At 33.8% G+C, this 22,654-nt stretch overlaps 2 protein-coding genes across 2 annotated transcripts in view; one reads left to right on the top strand and one right to left on the bottom strand.

Annotated features, from left to right (window-relative positions):
* The first annotated feature begins 1,773 nt into the window (after window positions 1-1,773).
* Window positions 1,774-18,550, top strand: LOC136033806 (large ribosomal subunit protein mL50-like). The gene is made up of 5 exons (XM_065714719.1): window positions 1,774-1,842; window positions 6,975-7,126; window positions 8,670-8,857; window positions 13,640-13,759; window positions 18,372-18,550. Exons 1-5 carry the CDS (start codon window positions 1,828-1,830, stop codon window positions 18,500-18,502), a joined length of 606 nt encoding a protein of 201 aa, XP_065570791.1. The 5' UTR covers window positions 1,774-1,827; the 3' UTR covers window positions 18,503-18,550.
* Window positions 18,551-21,695: 3,145 nt separating this feature from the next.
* LOC136033805 (uncharacterized) overlaps window positions 21,696-22,654 on the bottom strand; it is a 61,588-nt gene continuing 60,629 nt past the window's right edge. The window contains exon 10 of the mRNA XM_065714718.1: window positions 21,696-22,335. Within this exon, the coding sequence (XP_065570790.1) occupies window positions 22,124-22,335 (212 nt within the window). The 3' untranslated portion in view covers window positions 21,696-22,123. The remainder of the gene's footprint in view (window positions 22,336-22,654) is intronic.

Below are 22,654 nucleotides of genomic sequence, written 5' to 3'. Positions count from 1 at the left end.
TGTGTAAAGAGTTAGGCACCCTTAGACCAATAGTTGAGAAGGCCCTTAATCGTCAAATGCAATCATCAGACCCCTTCATTCCTTAGTTTTCTAGATTATGAACAAGCTTATGATTCAGGCGGTAGAACAACCTTAGCGAAGATCCTACCTTAGTATGGTATACAAGATAAATACTTTAAATTAGATAACAATCCATTGGTTAAGGTAAGAAATAAGGTTGGTAGCTAGATTTGTGTTGAATCAGATCCAAGCATGTTCCATTTGGATTTTTGTTGGCTGGGAATAAGTGAAAGTGAAGAGGTGAGGCTTGGTAACGAGAATATTGATCAATTGGATTCCTTCATTTACCTTGGTAGTATTATTAGTAAAGATGGTGGATGCACTGAAGATGTTAAAGTACAATAACCAAGGCCCAGACTGTTTTTTCACAGATAAAAATTTTGAGAATAGAAAAATAAGTCGACAAAACAAAATTTGAGCAGGGAAAACTACATTGATGACAGTGGTTAAATTTTTGTCTGAGACATAGGCACTCATAAAGACTGAGAAGGGCTTATTAGATTTTTCTAGAGGAATCATCTACGGGATGTCTTAAGTACCGGTCTGACTTACTGTATTTCAAACAGTTTTGTATGAAAATGCCTTCCTGTCCTCCTCTTTAGGCCTTTAGTGAGAGGAAGGTTAAGATGGCTATGACACGCTCTGTGGATGAAGAATGACAGATTCCTAAACATTGTCCTTTTCGGCCAACCATCCAAGACCAAACAAAAAGAAGTTCGTCCCCAAATTGGATGAGAGGGAGTGGCGAGGAAAGATTTAAAAAAAGTCTGACCATGATAGAGGTCGGATTAGCTTTAATCCTAGCAAAGCTCAGATATTACGTAAATTTTCTATCCACTTAACTGAATAATCGCCCACATACCTATCCATCCAATGTTTTCTAGCATAACGATTATCAAAATTTGCTTCGAGATTTTGTCTAATATACAAATATCAAGCCAAATTTAGGTTCCTAAGAAGAAAAAAATATTTTGCAAATATTTCTTTTAGTATCCAATAAGAGTCAAGTCAATTAAAAACGAACAGATATTAAATAAAAAAAAATTATCACAAACGTAATTTTAAAACAAAAGTAATGAGCTACATTAAGCCTAAAACAAGCAGAAGTAAAGTCAAATGTAAGTGTAAAACATACATAGCTCACTATCAGTAAATAAAAAAATACCCAAAGTAAACAGAAATTCTAATAAACAGTCATGCTACTCTAATGCAAACAGAAACTACTACAAACAAGAGGAGTATATTGAACGTTGTTTATGCCATGAAGGGACCAAAACGTCATTTGCATTTTACTGACAACGCAATACGTTTAAAGTGTTTTCCCTTTTATAATGTTTATAAGTAAAAATACTAAGCGTTTGACGGATAATCATCACAATATATATTAAACTGTCAATATGAATTTCATTATATATTTTCAGTAATTGTGGTTAACATGTTTTTCTTTCTTTTTTTGATGTTATGACAAACAGATCTTTTAACGTTATTTGCGCTTATCTTAGTATCTTATCTTAGTTATAGTTATCTGTTATTATTATAGTTATTAAATTATCTTAGTTATCTTATCTACATTAGTAGATCTTTATTTTTGTTAGGAAAACTTCATATGTGTAAAAAGATTTAAACTAAATTATGTAAAAGCCTTATAGTACTTTCAATTGTGCGTCGGCTCTTGAAAGCAATTCTGACTCTGTATGGGATATTAATATCTCGGAAATATAAGGCATTTATTCCGAGATAAATTGATCGCTTTTAAAATTAAAAAACATGGCTTGTCGAAAGGCATGAAAATATTTCATTTTTGTTTAAATAGTACTCACGAAAGTTTTCATTGAGATACTAAATAATGAATAGTAAATTTCAGTAGTCTAAGTAATTTGTAGTCCATTTTAAAGGAATGTCCCTTGGGTTTTCATAATAGTTCTGTTAAACCTAGTCAGCTATATCTGGCCCAATCAGAGGGGGGAGGGACTGGTTAAAAATCAATCATAGATAAGGTGACATTTAGGTACTTGTGTTATAGCTACCACACTCAAGAAGTGAAGTTGGGCTAATTGTAATGGAAATATAATAGTTAGTAACAATATTATAGAAACTAGTTTACAACAAAGAATTATGAAAGAAGGGCCACCCAGACTGCACTGTGTTGTCAATAAACCTTCATGTTTCTGAATTGCTGCTCATCAATAAGTACAAGGATTGTGTTTTTAAGCCAATCTGCTGTGAAAATCCCATACAGTTTAGAGAATACTGGTGTTAAAGTAAATGGTCAAACTCCATAAAAATCTAATCAAACACCTTTCTTCTGTATGGGTGTACTGTATCCTTTGTCCAGCACTTAGGGAATCAACCACTTCTAGTAATTATATTAAAAATATTTGATAAAGGTTTTGATCACTTATCTGGGAATGCTTTTATTAAATCAATTGGAATGTCAAGGGGGCAATTTGAAGTTCTCTTTAGTTTACATATTTTTGTCTCAACATCAACAGGTTGTATTACAGGGATATCCTGGTCTGGTGCTGGGGGAATATGACATGAGAGAGCTGGAAGGGTTTGTTTTATATTTGCTTCCCAACAAAGATGACCTGTATTTAGTTCATTTCCATCACTGGTAAGTAGGATCCCAGCATTTGGATGTTTAAACTAGAGGTAATCAAGCAATGCATTGAGTTTTTCCAAAAAATCTTTATGCTGCTCCAATTTTTGGCCCTGTGAATAATAAAAACAACCAATAATAATATTAGTTAATGGGTATGGGAAAACTTTTGCTTTAACTTTAATCCAAGTTATTTCATCATGCTCATTTATTCCTGGAACATGAACTTCCCTTGGCAACAAATTGTCACAACAAAAAATCATTACCCCTCCACCCTTTTTACCAAGGTAATGATCATGTAGGTGGGATTTAATAAACTTGTTAAAATGAGCCATCTTCAGAGTATCCAAGTTTTGGGACTGAACCTTGGTTATACAAATTAAATCTGATGCTAGCTTATTCACTGTAATTTCAAGCTCAATAAGTTTTTCAAAACTAAGGCTTTCTGCATTACTTAGCAACAACCTAGGGAAATGGTAACTTAGTTTATTATTCTTATGTTTACTATTATGAGTACTAGAAATACCCATTTTATCTTGCAAGCAATTTGAAAAAAAAGTATGAGGGTGAAGAGGTCTATGAACACTTTCTGGGGGTGGCTGGGTTTTATCACATTTTGCAGGGATAGAGGTGTTATGGGTAGGCTTAGGATCAATTTGCCTAGCTAGCTAGGTGACTACTAAACTGGTTTTGAAGTGGGAAGGGAAGATGTTCAGTTTTGAAAGTTGAGGGTAAATTGAGGGAGCCCTAGGTAAAAGTTTCCTGGTGTTCAAACGATTTTGCAAGATCAATTTCTTCTAATAGCGAAAACCTGTTACTAAGTGGGATGGCTGCTGTGAGTTGCTGTTGTGTGGTGGGAGTTTTGTCTGGTGCTGTAAACAAGACTGAGGCAGACCCTGTAGTGGGAAAGACAATATGTGCAAGGGAATTTGGGTGGGTTTGTAAAACTCTGGCCTTTGGTATGCGGGAGAAGTTGGATGCGTCCGGGAGAGCTCCTGAGGAACCAAGTTGTAATGTTCTTGGTACAGGGGGCTGCAAACTGAAGTCATAGTCAGAAAGGGTGGGGCCTCCCTCTGAAATCTTTCCCTGTTTTTTGTGTCAAATTCCTAGTACTATCACCCATGCAAAGGTATAGCTTGTGGCTTAGAGAATAGCCTACTAAAAGACTTTGGGATAAAAACATGATACTTGTCAAAACCAAAACAATGACCTGACATAAAAACAAAACAAATTGAAACATGGTCAAACAAGCACAAACTCTTATTGCAAGAACCCGTCAGAAAATATTTACAAATATAGAGACAATTACATATTCTTCCATGGTTACATTTTGCACATAAAAAATCCTTGCAAACTGATTTCGTTTTTTATTTTCAATTACATGCTAATCACCATTTTTTTTCTAGCTAATTCTTCTGTTTCCTACACTTTCATATGCCACAAGATTCTCATAAACAATTTCTATATCTGCATAGGATTTTGCTTAGGATTTGGTAGTATCTGCATAGGATTTACCAACCTTATTAGTCTTTAAAACAAAAGTGTCACTATCCTCTTTCAAATTCAGCATACAACCAGAAGCCATTAAATTGTGTTACAAGAGCAACACTTTGGTTTTGTCCCATTTTTTTGTTTCTTTTTCCTATGCTGCCAATCTTGGCTTATTCCTGGAAACTGGTAAGGGTCTAACCTGTGCGGTTTTTACAGAAAGTGTGGACCTCAGGCCTGATTGATGACTGTGACGTTATATTTTGGAAAGCTCTGCAGAACTCTTACCTGGAGCCAAAAAGGATGGTTTTTGCTTGTCCACGAGCCAGAGACTATTGTGTGCGAAGTGAAGTGGAGTTATATAGCCTATGTCAGAGAGGAGTATCTGAAGTTGTGCAGCCAAGCTTTTGTTTCATCAAACCTTGTTTCTGGTTTTGGGTGAAAGCTATACATCAATTTATAATTTTAGAGTTCTTTCTAGAATACCTACAATACAAGACACGAGAAATATGTTGATTGTTAAATATTTCACAAAGATCCAAGCAATTGGCTATAATCATCTAGGTTTTTCAAATAACTTTTGCCTCTAGTCCTTTTGAAAAACCAGATGCCCAAAGTAAGTCTTGGGTGCTCTTAAATGATCTAGTTTTGATATGGAAAGATGAGGTCATCTAATTTAACCATTTTCAAGAGCCCCCCAAATGGAAGTTTGCACCAGTTGGAACTTACTTGGAGCTTATTCCAGGCAAAAAGTCAAGTTATCTTCCCAGTCCAGTTCAAGCTATTTTCAAGCAAAATGACAGCCTGCTTCAGGAATTTTCGTACAAATATTCACAGATGGGTCACTGAAAGAATACAGGGTGGCAGCAGCTGCAGTTATTCCTGAATATTGCTTAAATATATCCACTGGGCTTCCAAACAACACATCCATCCTTATGGCTGAGCTAAAGGCTATATTTGAAGTTCTACATGCCATTAATAAAAAACCTCCTGAATCTAGGAAGGTGATATTGCTCTCAGACTCTAAGTGTGCCATAGAGGTCATGAGCCAAGTCCATAGGTCAGTAATAGACTCTGATATAGCAAATCTCAGGAAATTAATATGGAGTATTCAAGAAAGGAATATCAAGCTTTATTTACACCATGTGCCAAGTCATCATTGTATTAAACAACTAGGTAGCTGATTTACTTGCAAATAACTTGCTAATATCTGATGAAAGAAGGTAGGGTTTAGTAAATAACCCCATAATGCTTATGAACAGTTCAGTATTGATTAAAAATCATCTCAATAATCTTATCTTACAAACATGTAATGGGGTGAATTGTGTATCTACTAGTTTCAGTGATGGTAGTGAACTGATTTGTCTGTGGTGTCCCAGATGGTGCAATTTTGTCCTTTAAAATTTGGACATGTTCACACTGGCAGAGGCTACTACATTCTCACTAAAAGAATTCCATGATCTGGCAACTCTAATGGTAAAGAACTTCTTTCTCAGTTTGGTATTGGTGTGCCTTTTGAAAAGCTTGTGAGGACAACCCTTAGTTCTTTTGGAGAATTCAGGTTGAAAAGGGGTAAAAAAAAATGATGGTTGTTAGCATTTAGAATCTTAAAAGTATTAATCCCACCACCTATTTTTCATGATAAATGAGGGAAAGCATTTTAAGCTTCTCAAGATGTGATAGATAATTCTTATGGCAAATCTTCTGGAAAGTTTTTGTTGGATCCAGTAGTATGATGTTAACTAGAAATCCTTGGTCCAGAAGGTTGGTGACATATTCACATGGATCAATTAGGCTGTCCACCCCTCCCACTAATTCTTGGAGCACTACATAATTAATAGCTAGTGATGAAATTCTAATGAAAGCTATGCATCAGATAATCAGTTTGGTTTAAAAGTGGGATTGGCTGTAATCTTGTTACAAATTCGTATATACATGCTGCTGAAAAGTATGAAAAGCTTTTTTTTTTGCCAGTTATTAGGTCTGGAGAGTGTTTAACTTCTGCCTATATACCTATATTTTAGTGGTTGCTTACAAAGCTGTGTGAACTGTTCAGTTTTAAATGCTTTCTGTAGTATATATGGGAAACTGAATGTTTGAGTCAAGATTGCTATTTATCCAAGCATTCATGAATTGTCCCTGCTGATCCTAGTAAAGAAAGGTATTAGACAAGGTGTCATAGCATTACCATACTGGTGCAATTATAGCATTACTGAATGCAACAGAACACTGTTGTGACTTACATACTAAAGGAATTGGTCTTTTCTTAGTAAATTATGCTAATGACATTTTGAGCATTACTTGAATATGGACTGGATTAGAAGGTAATTTTGGTATGTTGTCTGAGGAATATGAGCATATTAGGCTAAATTTTAATCAAAGTAAAACTGTATAATTCATTTATGAAAACAAGAAGCATTTCTGGTTTTTTAACTATTATTTTTAATAATTTTAAATTGTAACCTAACCAGCTTGAATAGATCCAGTGATGTCATCTAGCTAACTCGAAAAACAACTAAACTGTGCCTGGCCCTAGGTTTATCTAAATGAAAGGCGAACCAACAATTTCATTGAACATAAGTTTTCTTAATTGCAGCATCAAACCTTGAATAGAAGGGAATGTTTCTACTATGTCTGTAATTTCGTTTCCCAACTGAACAGAAGTTGAAGCATGCCTCAGGTTGTGGGAGGGATTCAAGGGATTTCAAGCTCTTTTGCTATTTTAATTATTCATTTTCAGGTTTTCTTATGTATTAGTATAAATTATTCATCTCATGGTTGCTTTTAGTAAAGATATCTAGTGTATTTCTATTATTATATATCCTAGGTTTTGGTTCCAAATTTCTTTGTGCCTCGGAGGTATATTTCTTCCCAGATTAAGCTTGAGAGGAAAAAGGCGAAGTTAGAGCAAGAAGAAACTGCGCGATTGAATGCTAGAAGAAAGTTTGAAAATGATGTTGTTTCTATCCTTGCAAAAGGGTGAGTACCAACTTAACTTTTTGGCTTTTCTTATTTTCATGTTTACTGCTCTGCTGATGATATTTTGTAATTTCTTTCACTGAATGTTCCTTTGCTTTATGGCAGATCAATATTGATTGTAAACAAAATGTTCTTGTGCGACTGTATTATATCTAAAATGGACTCTATCAGTAAATTTTGTTGTGTTCATCAGTGTTGGCAAAAATGTATCACATATTGAATCGTTGCTTTCAGATCTTTTTTCGCTGCTTTTTGCTTAGCATTAAATTTGATTTTAAAGTACCATAAAAATTTCATATACCTCAAACGTTCTATTATGTAAATACTAGAGAAAGGTTTTTAGCTGAAATAGTTGTTTTTCTTCTTATGTAGTATTTTTGTTTTTTTAAATAATTATTATATGTGATATCAGGGCCAAATCTGGGAGATGGGGGCTAGAGGGAGCAAGCGCCCCGGGGGTGGAAAACAAGCTTAAATTGTAATATTTTTAGGCAAAGAATTATTATATTTACAGTATTGATGGTGTGGCAAGGGCAAAGCCTACATTTGCCCTCCTCTCCTCTGAGAAACAACCTAATTCCGGCTCTGTGTGCTATAAAGTGATTAAGGTTTCAGTGAGGTCAAATTGTGTTTGATTTTTTTTAATTTTTGGCACAATTTTTAAATTTTTTCTATTATTAAATTTCATTTTCTATAATTTAAAGTAAAGAAGACTGTTCGAAAAAATCCGAGTAGTTAATATAGGTTCTTAAAAACTGATTGATTTAAGTCTTTGATGACAATGACTTTAATTGATAAATAATTTCTCAGTTGGCATGAAATATCCATGAAAATGATTAATTGTTTACCTTTGATCGTTCTATATTTTATAATGCTGCCGCACAGGGGAAGATTGTGACCATGGGGTTTCTTTATCTAACATGTCTCCTGGTGACTCCTCCCCCAAAAACAATGGGGCCTAAAAATTCACCTTTTTGTGGTTCTGACCCAACCTCCAGAAATATTTCCTGATACCCATCCCCTAAACCTACTAAGTGTGTAATGTTAAATGTATATAATTCTGACTATTAAAGGTCTTTTCTTGTATTCCAGCCATTATTGTCTTCGCTTTATGTAGCATTTGTCCTAGCTGAGCGGTTAGCACACTATACTTGAAAGCCTTTGTCCACGGTGACAAAGGTTCAAGTCTTGGTGCTGCTGGTCATTTGGTTTAGAATGGGGGTCAGTGGCTTGACCCTATAAACTGAACCAGTGCTGATCTAGCTCTAAATGGGAACCTGGGGAAATCTAGGGAAGGTAAAAAGGGAAGGTGTGCGAAAGTGCAGGATGGCTTGCCCCCCCATTCTTTTCCTGGCTGAAGGGCCATGAAACGGAAATCAACACCACCGGAAGGGACTGTAAAGTCCAGTGCTGTATTATTACTTTTTTTGTGTAGCATTTTAGTTGTCTCCTTTAGTGAGCCTGGATTAAAACATAACAAGTTTTTTGGCCTTAAAATTGTTTTTGAAGTTTTTCTTTGCCTCTTACTTTTTTTCTATTCCAGATACTTAAGACCTTCAAAGCCTTATGAACCAAAGCCAGGAGTCCAAGAAAAAGTAGCAGAATTGTCATCTAAGTTTGTTACAACTGATTTTAGTGACACTTCGTTCAAAGCCAAGTTTTTATCTCTGTGTGCCTCAGAATTTTTACATGAAGTTCCAAATTCTTTGCTGCATCAAATGAAATCCCTAGGTATTCCCTTTTTCTTGTGCTAAAATATTGGTATTAACTCTGGCTCACTATAGCTCATTCCTCACGTCCTCATTTAAAGTGTCATTTTTTTTTTATGAGAATAGCAATAATATTAGATGCAAAAACATACAATTTTGTGGACATTAACAGAAACTAAGTAAAATATTTCCTTACAGTAGTCTGTTCTCTTTGTAGATCCTGTGTTGAATGTGAACATTCCCTTTTTGACAATTCTACGTCTTTTTTCAAATTAAATTTTCAAATAATTTGGCCATTTTCCAATTCTTTGGCACTATTAGTTCTAGATATGGATTGGAATTTGTAGAAAAGTCTATTTGAGGTTACTATAATCGAATGTATGGTAATTCTTGGATTTTGCAATCCTTCGATTTTGCAAGCATAGCTGTAGTATTGCCAGGCAAAATGTGTAAGTCGACAAAAATGATTTAAGAAAAAAATAGTTTAAACGACGCATAACATCAATTGATATGTTTTTATAGATTTGAATTAGCAACTGTTTTTCCTTTTTTTTTGAATTGTGATTTATTGACTTGTTCTGTCTCAGCAGCTACAAAAAATCTAAAAATCAGATTAGAAAAAACAACCGAACCTCGTCGTTTTTATATCGAATTCCTAAAATAAGTACGGTTAAAAATCCTTTTATGTGCCTTCAAAGGCTTCTACATTATTTGAGAGATTTACCTGTAGGTGCTTGGGGTTATAACTCGCCCAGGCATGCCATAACTCACCCACGTAAGTGAATAAAAGAGGATATCCTAGGGGGGGGGGGGGTGGAGGGGTAAAAACACGAAATAATACACTTTGGTTCGATCAACGCAGATATCCTCTGGTTTGTGAAGAAAATTAAGGAATTAGGCAGCTATTTTTTATGTGATAGAACTGGTTTCTGTGAAATGAAAATTCTCTAAGATTATTTATTCATACCTGAAATGCCATTTCCCTATTTCCGCAATGATTGTTAATTATCTAGCCCTTCTTACCAATATCAAAGGTAAACTTCAAGAGGTATCAATACAGTCCCAAATAAGGCAAACTCGTTGTCTTCGATTTTGAGGATGACATAAACAACGTTCTAGTATTGTGACTCTGATATTAACGTAATTTTAGGGTATTAAAAAATTTAGGGTAAAAAAAAAGTAAAAATCAGATTGGTCCCAACGATCAGGTAATGAAAGACGAAAAGCTGGCAGGGTTTTGTTGGATAAGCAGAATGTATAAATAAAAACCCTAAAATGTAGCCCCAAAAAAGCATACCTTTTGTGTGGTCCCTGTACCTATGCTGATGGGGGTCCTTGCGCCCACACCTCACACGTGACATTTTGGGCCAAGTTTAGTTAACGTATCTTCCATGTGGTTTCTAAAGTTGAGTTGAATTGTATGACCTTCAGACATATCCAAGATTTTTTTTAAATAGACATAGCCAAAAGGAATATTTTTATTTAAATGTAAAAAATTATATGTGTACATATTGCTTGGAATTCCTTAAATTATCCACTCTCTTCTATTAGTTTCAAATTGACATGTTTTTGAATAAATTTCACCTTTTTATCCATTGTTTATCTGTGGTAGCACAGTGTATTGATGCTCTGCTTGGCAATACGATCCCTGCTGTGGCATGGTTGGGTAACAGGCTTACTAGTTGTCTCTGTAAAAAAGATAAATCAACTGAAGCGTCAATTTAACCTTAAAGACCAATAGAAAAGTCCTTACATTAGTTCTTCTCCAGGAAAGTAGACATTTTTCGTACATACGAGGCGTGCATGTGAGGACAGTGATTTGTATCTCTTATTCACCTGTCTATAAATTCGTTTACCTTCCATTTACCTGATAATTGGACGGAAACTAAAAATCAAATGAGTGTCATTCATCTTAGTGGTGCGATATTCATGGTAAGAAATGACCAGTTCAATTAGATATGAAATAACCCGGGCAATTTGTTGAAAAAAAAAAAAAAATCAAAGACACGATTAAAATTGTATGAAGTTGAGTGTCATTTAATATGTTCGTTGTTTACCTTAGATGATCATGGATTAGCAATGGATGACCCATGGGTTATAAAGTGGCCAATTTACTAATTTCAAATGGCCGCTTTTCGTTCCGAAAAAGGGGACTTAATTAAAAATTACTGATGAAACAAAAATGAAACAAATATTTTGAAAATAAGAAAGTGAAGATAATTCTTGAGTGCATCATTGCAGTTCAGTGACAAAGTTGGACTAACAATAATAATCGAATTACAGCGGAAATTCTCGAAAAAGTTCTACCTTTGTTCTATTTGTCGTTCTCTCAGTTGTAGTGCATGCTCAGTAGAAGCCGAAGGATAGTAACGCATCCAAACATTCGTTATAAGGTCATCTATGTGAATTAACCATTATTATTCAAAAAAAATGTTATCTTGGATAAACTAAAAGAAAATAGGGGTTATTTCAAGGTGTGTGGACAGAGAAGTATGGATGTATTGAAAAAGGCGATAAATTAGCGCGCACATTTGTAATTACCACAAGGACTTAAAATTTAAGTAACAATATTTTCAAAATATAAAGATCCGAGTGAAATGATAAATGAAGGTTAATCTTAAAGTATTGTTTAACGTATATTAATTTTTAGAAAAGGGAACAAGTTCTGTCGAGTTTTACTAACATCTGCACTTACGTACGCCTGCTAGCTTTGTTGAAGTCTTAGGAATGGTACCAAGGGATACCGTTTGCACAGAGTTAGTTTTTGAAAAACGCATTTATAAATAATTCCAAACACTTATTTAAGGACTTTCAACTAAATAAACAAATGATTGAAGGAATAAAAACACGTCATTGTCAGCTAGAACTGTTCAGCGTTGCATGGAAGATAAGGCTATAAATATTGACGAACAGATCAAAATGATTTGGTACCTAGTGACGTATTTGGCATTATAGTTGATGAAAGATCGATGGAAATAGTCCGAAGAGGCTTGGAATTATTTTAATCTTTGTTTCAATAAGAGTTCGAATGTCAATGAATAATTGTGCGCTCTTGTTGCAATGAATGACACGACCAAGGGCATTGTATTTTCCGTCAAGCACAAGAGATTAGACATTTCAGAAATGGGCAACAATTGATTTGAGAAGTAGATTGTTTTGGATAACAATTAGTGGGGCTCCAAGTATGACTGGAAAAAGCGTTGGATTCGAGAAATCAACCGATGAAACTTTTTGGGAACGTTCAAGGGGAATTTCAGTTAAACAAAAAAACTATCTGAATGCAGGTTTTCAAAGGGGCATAAAAGCAAAATAATAGGCAGTGCATCTCTATAATAGTTGCAATGTCTTTGGAACTTTTAAAGGAGCTTATTTGATAGAAGATTAAAAGTTCTATTGCCCATTTTGAGAGTCAAAAGTGATTGGAGGGCAAGCAGCCCCCTTCCCAAGACTGTGTGTTTTCCAATCCAATCAAAATTTTGTTGTTTAGTTCAGAATAGAAAAACAGGTTAGTTACTATGTCCCTAGGGATATTGAGTGAGTCAACCCCCTCCCCCTCCCCACAGTTATGCAACTTGCTCATTAAGCTTTGAAACTAAATTCAAACCGAAAATCAACCGGCCGCTTACTTTGATCGTTTCGTTGCATCATGCATGAAGAGCAAAAGGCGTTCGAACCACTTAAAGACAAAGGCAACAACTTGAGGATAAAGGGGAAGAATTTTGTAATACTATAAAAAGATAATAGCACGATCAAAATTAATGTGCTTCTAAGTTTTTTTTGATGAAATTGTACCAAAATATGAAGATTTGCTGTTACAGTCTGAAGTACTAGGGTCAAGTCAAGGGAAAGTTCCTCGTACATCTATAGAGTGCTTTGATGATGTAAAAATAATTCTTAAGGGAATCATGTAAAAAAATCTTCAACTCAATAATAAATAACGGTTTTGAAGACTTGTGTTCTTACTAGACATATTGAAGGAAAGGACCGTACAATTTTGAAAATATATGAAAAGTGGAATAGTTTTACTTTGGAACTAGTACTATTTGAAATTTACATACAAACTTTGTCTTCTTAAAAGAAGAAACTTTGTCATTTCTTTGTCTTCTTAAAAAGGGAATATGAAAAGGAAAATATTGATCAGAGCAATCTAAGTTCGTCTGGAAGTTTGTCATTAAAAGTGAACGATTTCAAATTTTTAAGAAAAGATACGAAATGTTGACATTTATTGTAAAGCCCGATGAAATAAAGAAAATACTATGAATTTAAAGTCTTTTCAATACACAAAAAAAACTTATTTAGCATTGAAATGATCTATTGATATAATCCGACATCTAAGGACGGATAAATTCAAGAAATTGCAACTTAAGATGTAAGCAAATATTCTCACAAATAAAATTTGATTCTAAGTAAGAACGTGAGCAGGTTAACTAAAAAAATTCATAGTAGATTAACTTAATTTATTTTACACATTTATAAAAAAAACACTATCCAGCACCTACTAATAACCCCTGAAGAATCTAGACTTAGTTTTTTTGATAACTAGAATAATTATTTGAATTTCTACCTAAAGTTTTAAAGTATTTCATGATTATTTTCTTGATCAAATGTATCTATTCATTTCCTAAAAAAACATCCTTGGAGCAAAAATACAACTGTCGCTTTAATATTCATTCTCCGGTTGTTTTGATATTGACCTTAGATGTTTGTGTTCGATTATAGTATATTTAGATGTTTATTATTTTTATATTATTTAGGGTTAAATTTTCTTATTTACTTCATGCTATATTCTTGCCAATTTTTTTAGACGATGTTATAGATTTCTACAACACTCCTGTTGATCCTCGAATACCACTTGAGAGGATGAAAGACATGGAACTACCACCCAATTTGCATATAAAACAAGATTACGTTACGTTTGATCAACGTGAGTAGCCCATTTATTTTTTTGTAGCCATCATATGCCTAGTGGCTCTGACAATTCAGAAAGTTTTTTTCTGACGTTTTTTGTCAATCTGATACTGATAAACCATCCCCGTAAAGTAATTATCCTCAATCGATTGGTCTAATAATTTTTCGTATTTCATTGGTTTCTTAACATATCTTAATGTTTCTAGTTTTGTTTTCACAATCATAGGTAGCGCAATAGCGCTGCCTAAGTAAAGAGCGATGTGGGCATAATGTATTTTTTGTTTGTTTGTTTGTTTGGTCTTAGACCAGGTTGTATCGAAGTAGTTGTCGTAGAAGCATCGAAAAGAACTCATTCAATTGGAAATTGTGCCCTTTTTAATAGTCGAAAGGGATTGGAGGTAATCTCCCTCCCACGCCCACCATTTCCCCAAACACGTCCAATCAAAATTTTGAGATAGCCATGTTGTTCAACGTAGTTGAAAAGCCGGAAATCATGTCTTTGAGGATGACAACTCCCCAACAGCCATCAGGGCAAGGGTTTTAAGTTATGCCCTGGGGGTATATAAGGTTTTTAAAGAAAGAGTGGTCATAGGAACTTCAGAGTGGACTCATTGGATTGGTAATCAGAAGTTCTTGCGCCCTTTTTAAGATTCAAAGTCACCTGAGGGGGGATGAACCTCCCCCTCACACCTCAAATTTTCCCGAAATGCATCTGATAGAAATTTTGCGATGGCTATTTTTTGTCGTTGAAACTTAGAATAGAGCCTATTCGATTGAAAATTGAAAGGGCTAGTGCCCCTTTTAATTTATTTTTCAGGTCAACTTCAAGAGTTCTAAACTAAAATAAAAAATCCTGTTTGTGTCAGGATTAAAAATTGTTGAAAATATTTTTCTAACACACAACTAGCAACCCAAATTATGGATTCTTATACAAAAAAACCGGAGTCAAATAATCTTCCAACCGTAAAACTACCACAAATCACTATCAATAAGTAATTAAAACTCAACTCGAACAGAAACTACAATAAATAGCCAAGTCAAACTCAAAACGAGAAAAATTAACATGGATAAAGCTGATAACCCCCATGCCTTCTCAAGACCAGAACATAATTTGCGTTCTACTAAAAAAAAAAAAAAAAAAAAAAAAAAATTGACATATATTCATATTTATTCCTTAAAGTTCTGATAATTTTTTTCTTATGAAAGTAAAAAAAGTGAAAATATTTAAAGCGTATTTTGTGTCAACTAGGTGATCTAGAGTTATGCTTAGGGTATCTATGGTACCCATATCCTTTCGGATACCTATACTGGCATGTCCGTGACAATTTTCTGATGTTATTAATATTTATGATCAGTAGAAAAAAAACACTTTTTTTCTTCTTCAGATAATTTAGCTGTGTCTATTTCTGACAAGCGTACGCGGTGACCTGGCTTGCTCTTTGGTTACTTCGAATACAGTTTTTTACCTTGTAAGCCAAATTATTTACTTTCGGATTATTTAACAAACAAATGTCGTGTTTCTGCTTCCCAAAACAAATCTCTTTTCCAATTCTGAAGTGTTAACAATGTCGCTTACTTGGCTCGTCTTCAAACTAAATAAACAGATTATTTTTATTGGATGATGATTCCCCAAAAAGGTCATATGCACCAAATAGGGTGAAAGACGACGGTTTTCCATATACCAAATTTATATATTTAAAGATTGACTCTGTCAAGAAGCCTATAGTTGACCTAATTATTAGGTTGTACGTGATACCAAGGTATTTCAGAGACTTGGACTGCTAGATTCTTATATCGTTTAACACAAATTGGAATAGGTCGATTTATTGCTACTTATTCCGAGATTTTTTTTTATGTTGACCTGCAGTTCTATTCTTTTGGCTAGGGTCAATAGGAGACGAAGATGCTGTTTTAGACGCCTTAGCGTGCTGCCTAGGAGCAGCATGTCATCTTGATAAGAAATAAAACTAAAATTCAAGCCTTAAAAAATATTATATCGAATAAGTCTTGTCGTGCATTAAATTGCAGAATCGAAGATAATGGGTCTTAGAGCAGACCTAGAAACTTTCTTGAAATGCTGAAGGGCTTCAGAACTTTTGCATCCGGTGTGCAGTGGTTATTTCTCATCCCAAAGCAAGACAAATGATTTGTGGGAATGCCAATTATGAACAACGGGGTTAATGCACTGACATCATAAGAACGAGAGCCCTAGATCCAAGGACTAGAGTTTTTCAGGATTCAACAAAAACTATTTATCAAGCTGGCATTAAGAATTTTTCACTTCCAGTGTATCTTCACATTCAGGGAGGCTAAATTTAACTGTATAAGCTTATTTGTGCCTTTAAAAAATGATCAAATATTAATACACGTAAAAAATATGGATTTAGGGTCTTCCTTTTCCTTTTTCTTCCTCGGCACTAGAGATACGTATCTAAAAGCCTTAATTCCCATCAAAGGAGTTAAGGCTATTAATGTTCAAATTACTCGGGTTAAAAGACACTCGTCAATTTATCAATACCCCACAATATTTATTTAATAATTATTAAGAAGATAAAAAACAGATCAGTTTAATAATTGAGTAATACAGAAAATGTTAACAGCGAAGGTGTATTTTTTTCTGTGACATAAAAGCTATGTCACAGCCAAAAAAAAATCATTTACTCAAAGTTGTTGATAAGTCCGTTATATCTGACCCTAAAAAGTTCATTCACGTTCATGAACAAACAGAGTTTCTCAACAATCTCTTTCTTCTTTCCTTTATTGAAACCACGGACTTTCTCTCTATTTTTGATGCCGGGAACTTCTTTAAACATTTTGCTTGTAAAAAGTTAAATCATCTTCACACTAGCACCTTCATATTCAGTCGAATAGAAAAGAATGACGTGTCCTATTTCCACTATTTTTTTTTTTTACTAAATCCCCCAGGCAAGGCACACTTTCCACTAATTTTTGGTTGAATTTTGAAGTATAATCCTGGCATTCAAAGATATCTTTGGTAGCGATGAGGTTTTTGTCCATTTTCGTAGAATTGGCTTCTTTTACACAATCGATGAAATTATTAAATATTACACTTTCCCATAATGTTTCATTGAGATTTCAGTCTGATGATAAAAGGAATCTGCGGCCATAAATGCGTGACTAGATTCAAAGTAAAAAATTTCAACTTAGTCCAAGAAAACTTCCTCACAATAGCTTACCGAGAAAATTAGAAAGGTGAAAAATGTCCCCCTAGAACTTTCACTTTCCCTAGAACAGTGATCTGGCCAAAGGCAAATGTGTTTGGTATTCCTAAAGTGACAAAAAAGTCATGCATACAATTACAAGATTTCTTCCTTTTTTCTTCCACTAATAGCTTCATTCTACAATATAGCTAATGTTTTGGGCTTAACCTGAGTGCCAGGTGTAACAAAACTTTCATTAAATTCTACCACTTCTCTAGTAAACACGGCTTCTTTAAAGGAATCCATGTGTGGTAACTTGACGACTTCTTGAAGATTAGCGCGAAAATATAATTTGTCTAAAGAGTCTGTTTTGCATTTTTTTTTAATACAAATCTTTTGATTGTATGTTTTTTCTTTGTGACATTTCCAATAAATCCAAGTGTTACAGTCCTCTTTTAGGTTGTCTTCATTGTGGTTTAGATCATGCTCCTTTAACTTGAAACACATACCACATTTTTCATGGCCTAGCTTGGTAAATGATATATTCGTATCATTTACCACCTTTCTATGTAAATCATAAGAGCAATCAAAACTTGAATGGGAATTAAAAAAAATCATTGTGCATCCTTTGATTAGATCTCTTAATAAACTGGACTAAGAATTAGCCGATCGCGATTCTCTCCTCCATTTTTTTAAACTTTGGCACCAAAGCACGTAATTGGGTCTAAGCTTTTGAAATTCATAAGATTCCCCAAAAGCTAGTTAACTAAAAACAAATTGCAAAAAGATGAGAACAAATATTTTTCCATAGGAAACTGCATGATTTTTAAAAGCCAATTCACCCAAGTCAAATCTAAAATATACTGGGGCACATTCTCTGTCATGAAATGCATAAGCAAATATCCGAAACATTCTTTTTTTTCACTAGATTATTGGTATATGGAAAGAAATTTATCTTTTTAAACTTGTCTATTGTGTAATTTTCTGCAATGGGTTTATTAGGCTTGTAGTTCAAATCGTAAATATACTAAAATCTTTAACAAAAGACCATCCTTTGATTAAAAAAATCTTTTAAGGCAACCTTATGGTCTGAAACGGCGTGAACTAAGTTGATTAAGGTACTTAACTCTGTCATATTTCTATCCCGCAGTTTTTCAAGTCAGTTGATTTGTATGTGTGTAAAAAGAAGAAAAAGAAAAGAGTATGTCTGGAGTTGTTTTATATCATGTTGTGGTTATGATCACTAGGTAGGGAACCGTTCAGTGCATTAGCCGCATATTTTGTCACTAAGCTAATAGGAACTTAGTTCACCCTTAAAATAGCAAATAACTCAGTTTTCATTTCTGCACTTGAGCTTTAGTTGTAGGGAATGAATGCGAAAACACTTGAAAATCTGTTTTTAGTCAGCCTTAGCAGTTTGACAAGTCTTCAATTTTTTTCATAGAGCCTATCTTTCAATTTTTACAGAGAGCGACACGATGTTTCAAGGTTTAGATGCTTTTCCAAATCGTTCAAGAATTGTTGCGAGTCTAGCATCCAGAAAGAAGGGAATGCAGCACATTAAGAAAGAGCCAGTATATCCCTGGCCATTAGAATAACAATATTATTAATTTGATAAATAAAACCGTTGTATTCGTGTTGTTAAATGAGTCAGTCTTAGTTGATACTGTGGGTCATTGATTTTTCTGTTGATGTATGTTTCTATGCTAAGCAAGAGGAGGTTCAAACGACAATCCCAGGTGTGACCAATAAACTGAGGCCAGAGGTCACTTGTGCTTTACTTTATCGATTATTTGAGAAAAAAAATACATCAAACAAAATTCTTGACAAACCTAAAAAGGTGAACGTGGTGACAGTTTACTGATCACCAACGTCAGGAACTGCAATTTGTTATTATTTTTCTAAAAAATTTGAATTAGCGAATGGCGTAATCTGGATTAGTGCTTTTCTCTTTTCATTGAGTCAAAGTGGAATAACGTAAGATATTTCACGTAAATGGTTACAGTAGAACTACTATATCTGAAAAACGCCAATATGATAAAGGTCATCTGCCATGAAGAAAAAATCGTGCTTTTTAACCTGGAGCTGCCCGATTTCCTGATATCGATTGTTTACAAAAACAGCTAGAATATCAACTGTGGCAAAATAAGAGAGTCCTGATAGTTTATCATGCTTCTATCTAGAAGTATAGGCTTAATCCCCTACTGAACCTATAAATCCTAAAAGATGAAAAAACGATGAAAATGATTGTCATAATTACTCTTTTCAAAGTAGTTAGATTTCGGTACAGTGTCTCGAATATTTATCTTGGTAGATCCCTTGAAATTTAGTTGGCGTATTTTCTTTTTATTGCGCTCTTTCTCGCCGAGCCTTCTGCGTGAAACCTTGTAACCCGAATATATATTTTTTTTTCAAGGTGACCGTACTGGGCCAGTGGTCGTAGAATATTGGGAGAGGGCTCATCAAATGGCGTTTTGTGCCACAAAAAATCATTTTTCGTCCAAAGAGTTAATAAGAGGAAGTGCAAACAAATCGGATTTGTCATGGTTCAAAACCCTCCACTGGTGTTTTTGAGTCCCCCACCTTGAAAAACAAGGAACGAGGTTTATCTTTTTTGCTGTAAACTATTGCAGTGAATTTAAATTTAAAGACCCCATGAACGATGAAAGCCTGTAGCCCGATTAGGCGGAGTTCAGAAACGGATATTTTGTTAGATTTAGATTAAGTATCAAGCAGTTCCTGGTAATGCACTCTTAGTACAGAACAACCTGTATCTATAGTTGGCAGTATGAAATTAATTATTTAAGCCGACATTTTCTTATTTATTTCCCTTTTCTGCCAGGGCTAGCTTGTTACCGCAATATCGCATAGAGATGTGTAATCGCTCATTTAAAAGTTAGTGCCTGTATCTACTTGCCTCTTACAAAACACGTTTAAAAAAGAAAAAGAAAAACTGCCTAGTGAAAAAAAATAAAAGACTTTTTTTCATAAAAATAATTCACTTTTATTGTATGGAAATTGTCGAAGTTACCAAGAACAATATACGACTCGGACTATCTATTGACATGACAAAGTTGCACATATCTTGTACCAAAATTTCAGGGATGTCAGAAGTAAAACGTATAATTAATGCCTTTAAAAAAAAATCATATTGACTTCTTTAGTTTCATAGCCCAAGTTAAACAACGATCTTTTTGAACGGTTTATTGTGTATATTTAAAATAAAAACCAGCAAAAGTTAATTAGAAAAAAAAAAAATGCTTCGCAGATTACGGAAGATGTATCTACAAAACTAGCTCAAATAAACTAACCCGTGATCTTGTCCAGTATAGCTAGAATTCTAAAAATAGCGCTTTACTGAAAACCGAGTTTGCTCCAGTCTTTTTTTAGAGGATTATAATTGTATACTAAAGGTTACACATGTCATTGCCCGTGAAAGATTATTAAAAACCTTATCAATTAGTCTTCTATTTTCTGCTGACTATATATGGAATTTTCTGCTCCTCTTGTTTTTTGAGGTCAGTTCTGTGTTTTCAGTAAAGGGCTAGTTGTAAGAATTCTATAGTTACTGGAAAATATCACGGATCAATTTATTTGAACTCGTTTTGTAGATACATCTTATAAATATGCGGAAGCAATGTTTCTCGTTTGTTTTGAGTTTCAACTTCACTCTTTATATCCGTTAGGAAAACTTGTTTTGTTTACTTTATGTTCAAATTTATATTTTAGCATATATTTATATATTATAAGTTTTTTATAAATACACAAGTATTTATATTTGATATTATATTTATATTTAGGCATAAATTTATACTCAAAATGTAAACTTTTACTAATTTTAGTTATAATTATTTCCGGTAAAAATGTACATATTTTTCCTTTTTAGAGACATACCTTTTGTCCATTAGGATACTTTTTTTTAACTAGGCAAGCGTTTTAAAAATATAATTGTGGACTTTCATAATGCAGTAAACGATGTCGAAGTGTGAATACTACATTAGAAATTGCATTATAATGTTGTTGAGCATTTTTAATGTCACTATGATAGGCAGACATTTCAAAAGGTAGACTAAGACATTTCAAAAGGAAAGTGTGAGAATACTACGAAACTCTAGATAGTAAATTCGATCATTTAGTGCATTGAACAAATACATAGCTAGTATAAAAAATATTTAAAAGGGACAAAGATTCATAAAAGGTTGTATAGAGCGAATATACATAAGGATTTTGTACATAGAAGTTCCTAAGAAGATGAAGAACTTTTGGATTTTTATATATTTTAGCTGTTTTTCATAAGAAATTTCTTTAAACCCTTTCATGAGCGATCTTTGTGAAAAAGAAAAAGTCAAAATGGCTGAGCAGTGCCCAACATTTTTTTTTTTTGTTATACAATCTACTGTTTATCCTTTTTAGACGAGCGTAGTTTCCAACTCAACAATTTTGCTGTCAGAATTTAACAGACCAGACTATAGGAAAAAAAAAAAAAAAAAAATCACATTCATTTTATTGGAGTATCTTCAGGTAAAATTACCGGTGCTTTGGTTTGCCAAAGCTATTTCAGTATCCGAAAGCTATCCCATTAGTCTATAAGACAAACTCATCTTAACGATGAAACTTATTCTTTTCCAAGTTTTTCCTCCTTTAATATTTCAATTACTCTTTTTCTGTGGGTTCTGGAGCTTATATTTGAATACTCCAGTATATTTTAGACATTTTTAGAGAAGATAGGTCTATATTTTGCGTTTTTTCTACTAGTAGCAAAAATTTTTCGATTCATAATATAAAACAACATTTTTTAAATCAACTAAATTTTGCATCTTTATTGAAAAAACATCAAGTACATGTTATCAAAATTCCGAAGGATCTAGCAAAACCAAGTTTGAAAAGCAGTATCCGGCTTCAAACATATAAGACTCAAATTTTTAATTCAATTTGCCCAAGTGCAGTAATAGACAGTAAACGAAACAGATGTTACTTCGGAGACGTAGCATTAATATTACAGATAATTTATGTTAGATTTAGAGTCGTACACACAAGAGGAAAGAAGAAACTGAATGATTTGTTTCGAAATACAGGAAATTTCTCAACAGAAAACAAATTCATTTGAACCTCGAAGGAGGAACCATTGCAATACATTTGAGTATATGTTCTTTTTCACAATTATATCAAAGTATAGTGAACAAGTATACATCTAATAACAATAACAACAAATCATAACTTTATTCAAGAAGGAAGGGATCTAGGTGGATCTTGTGCTTCAATAGTCCAGACAATAAAGCTTCTACTGCAACAACTTTTATGCACAGTCTTCTGGCAGTTGGCCACAGATGTCGGTCTTCAGGACAAGAGATTACCCACGTAGAAGAAGGAGATGCACTTCGAGGCAACCTTTGAAATTCGGAGTAGTTACCACCAGCGCATTCAATTATTTCTAAAAAAAATATGGGTTTTAATAGAAACCATAATAGAGAAGCGCTCCCTTTGGGAACATGAAAGAAATAAACAAATTTTGTTTTAGGACCATTTTACCCGTCAGTTGTTGGAGCCGTTGATTGATACATCCAATTTTTCTTAGCAACTACAAAGTTCAACATTGAAGTTGAGCATGTCTAAAAAAATAAATTTCGAAAAGTACACTCAGAAGTTAACCATCTGGAACTAACTGAAATTATTATATTTAATCTTTGATAGTAATTGTATAATACCAATAAACAACTGCTATGTAAACAATAACAACTACTATGTTATAG

Source organism: Artemia franciscana, chromosome 12, assembly GCF_032884065.1.
Source record: "Artemia franciscana chromosome 12, ASM3288406v1, whole genome shotgun sequence".
Taxonomy (NCBI): Eukaryota; Metazoa; Arthropoda; class Branchiopoda; order Anostraca; family Artemiidae; genus Artemia; species Artemia franciscana.
Note: the sequence above shows the minus strand (reverse complement) of the source record. Positions and strands in the feature narration are given on the sequence as shown.

What these genes read in the sequence shown, in the direction of transcription:
- LOC136033806 (XM_065714719.1), top strand. An exon ending in GCATCAAATGAAATCCCTAG is followed by an intron (nt 8,858 to 13,639) that starts GTATTCCCTTTT and finishes CAATTTTTTTAG; the next exon opens with ACGATGTTATAGATTTCTAC. An exon ending in TTACGTTACGTTTGATCAAC is followed by an intron (nt 13,760 to 18,371) that starts GTGAGTAGCCCA and finishes CAATTTTTACAG; the next exon opens with AGAGCGACACGATGTTTCAA.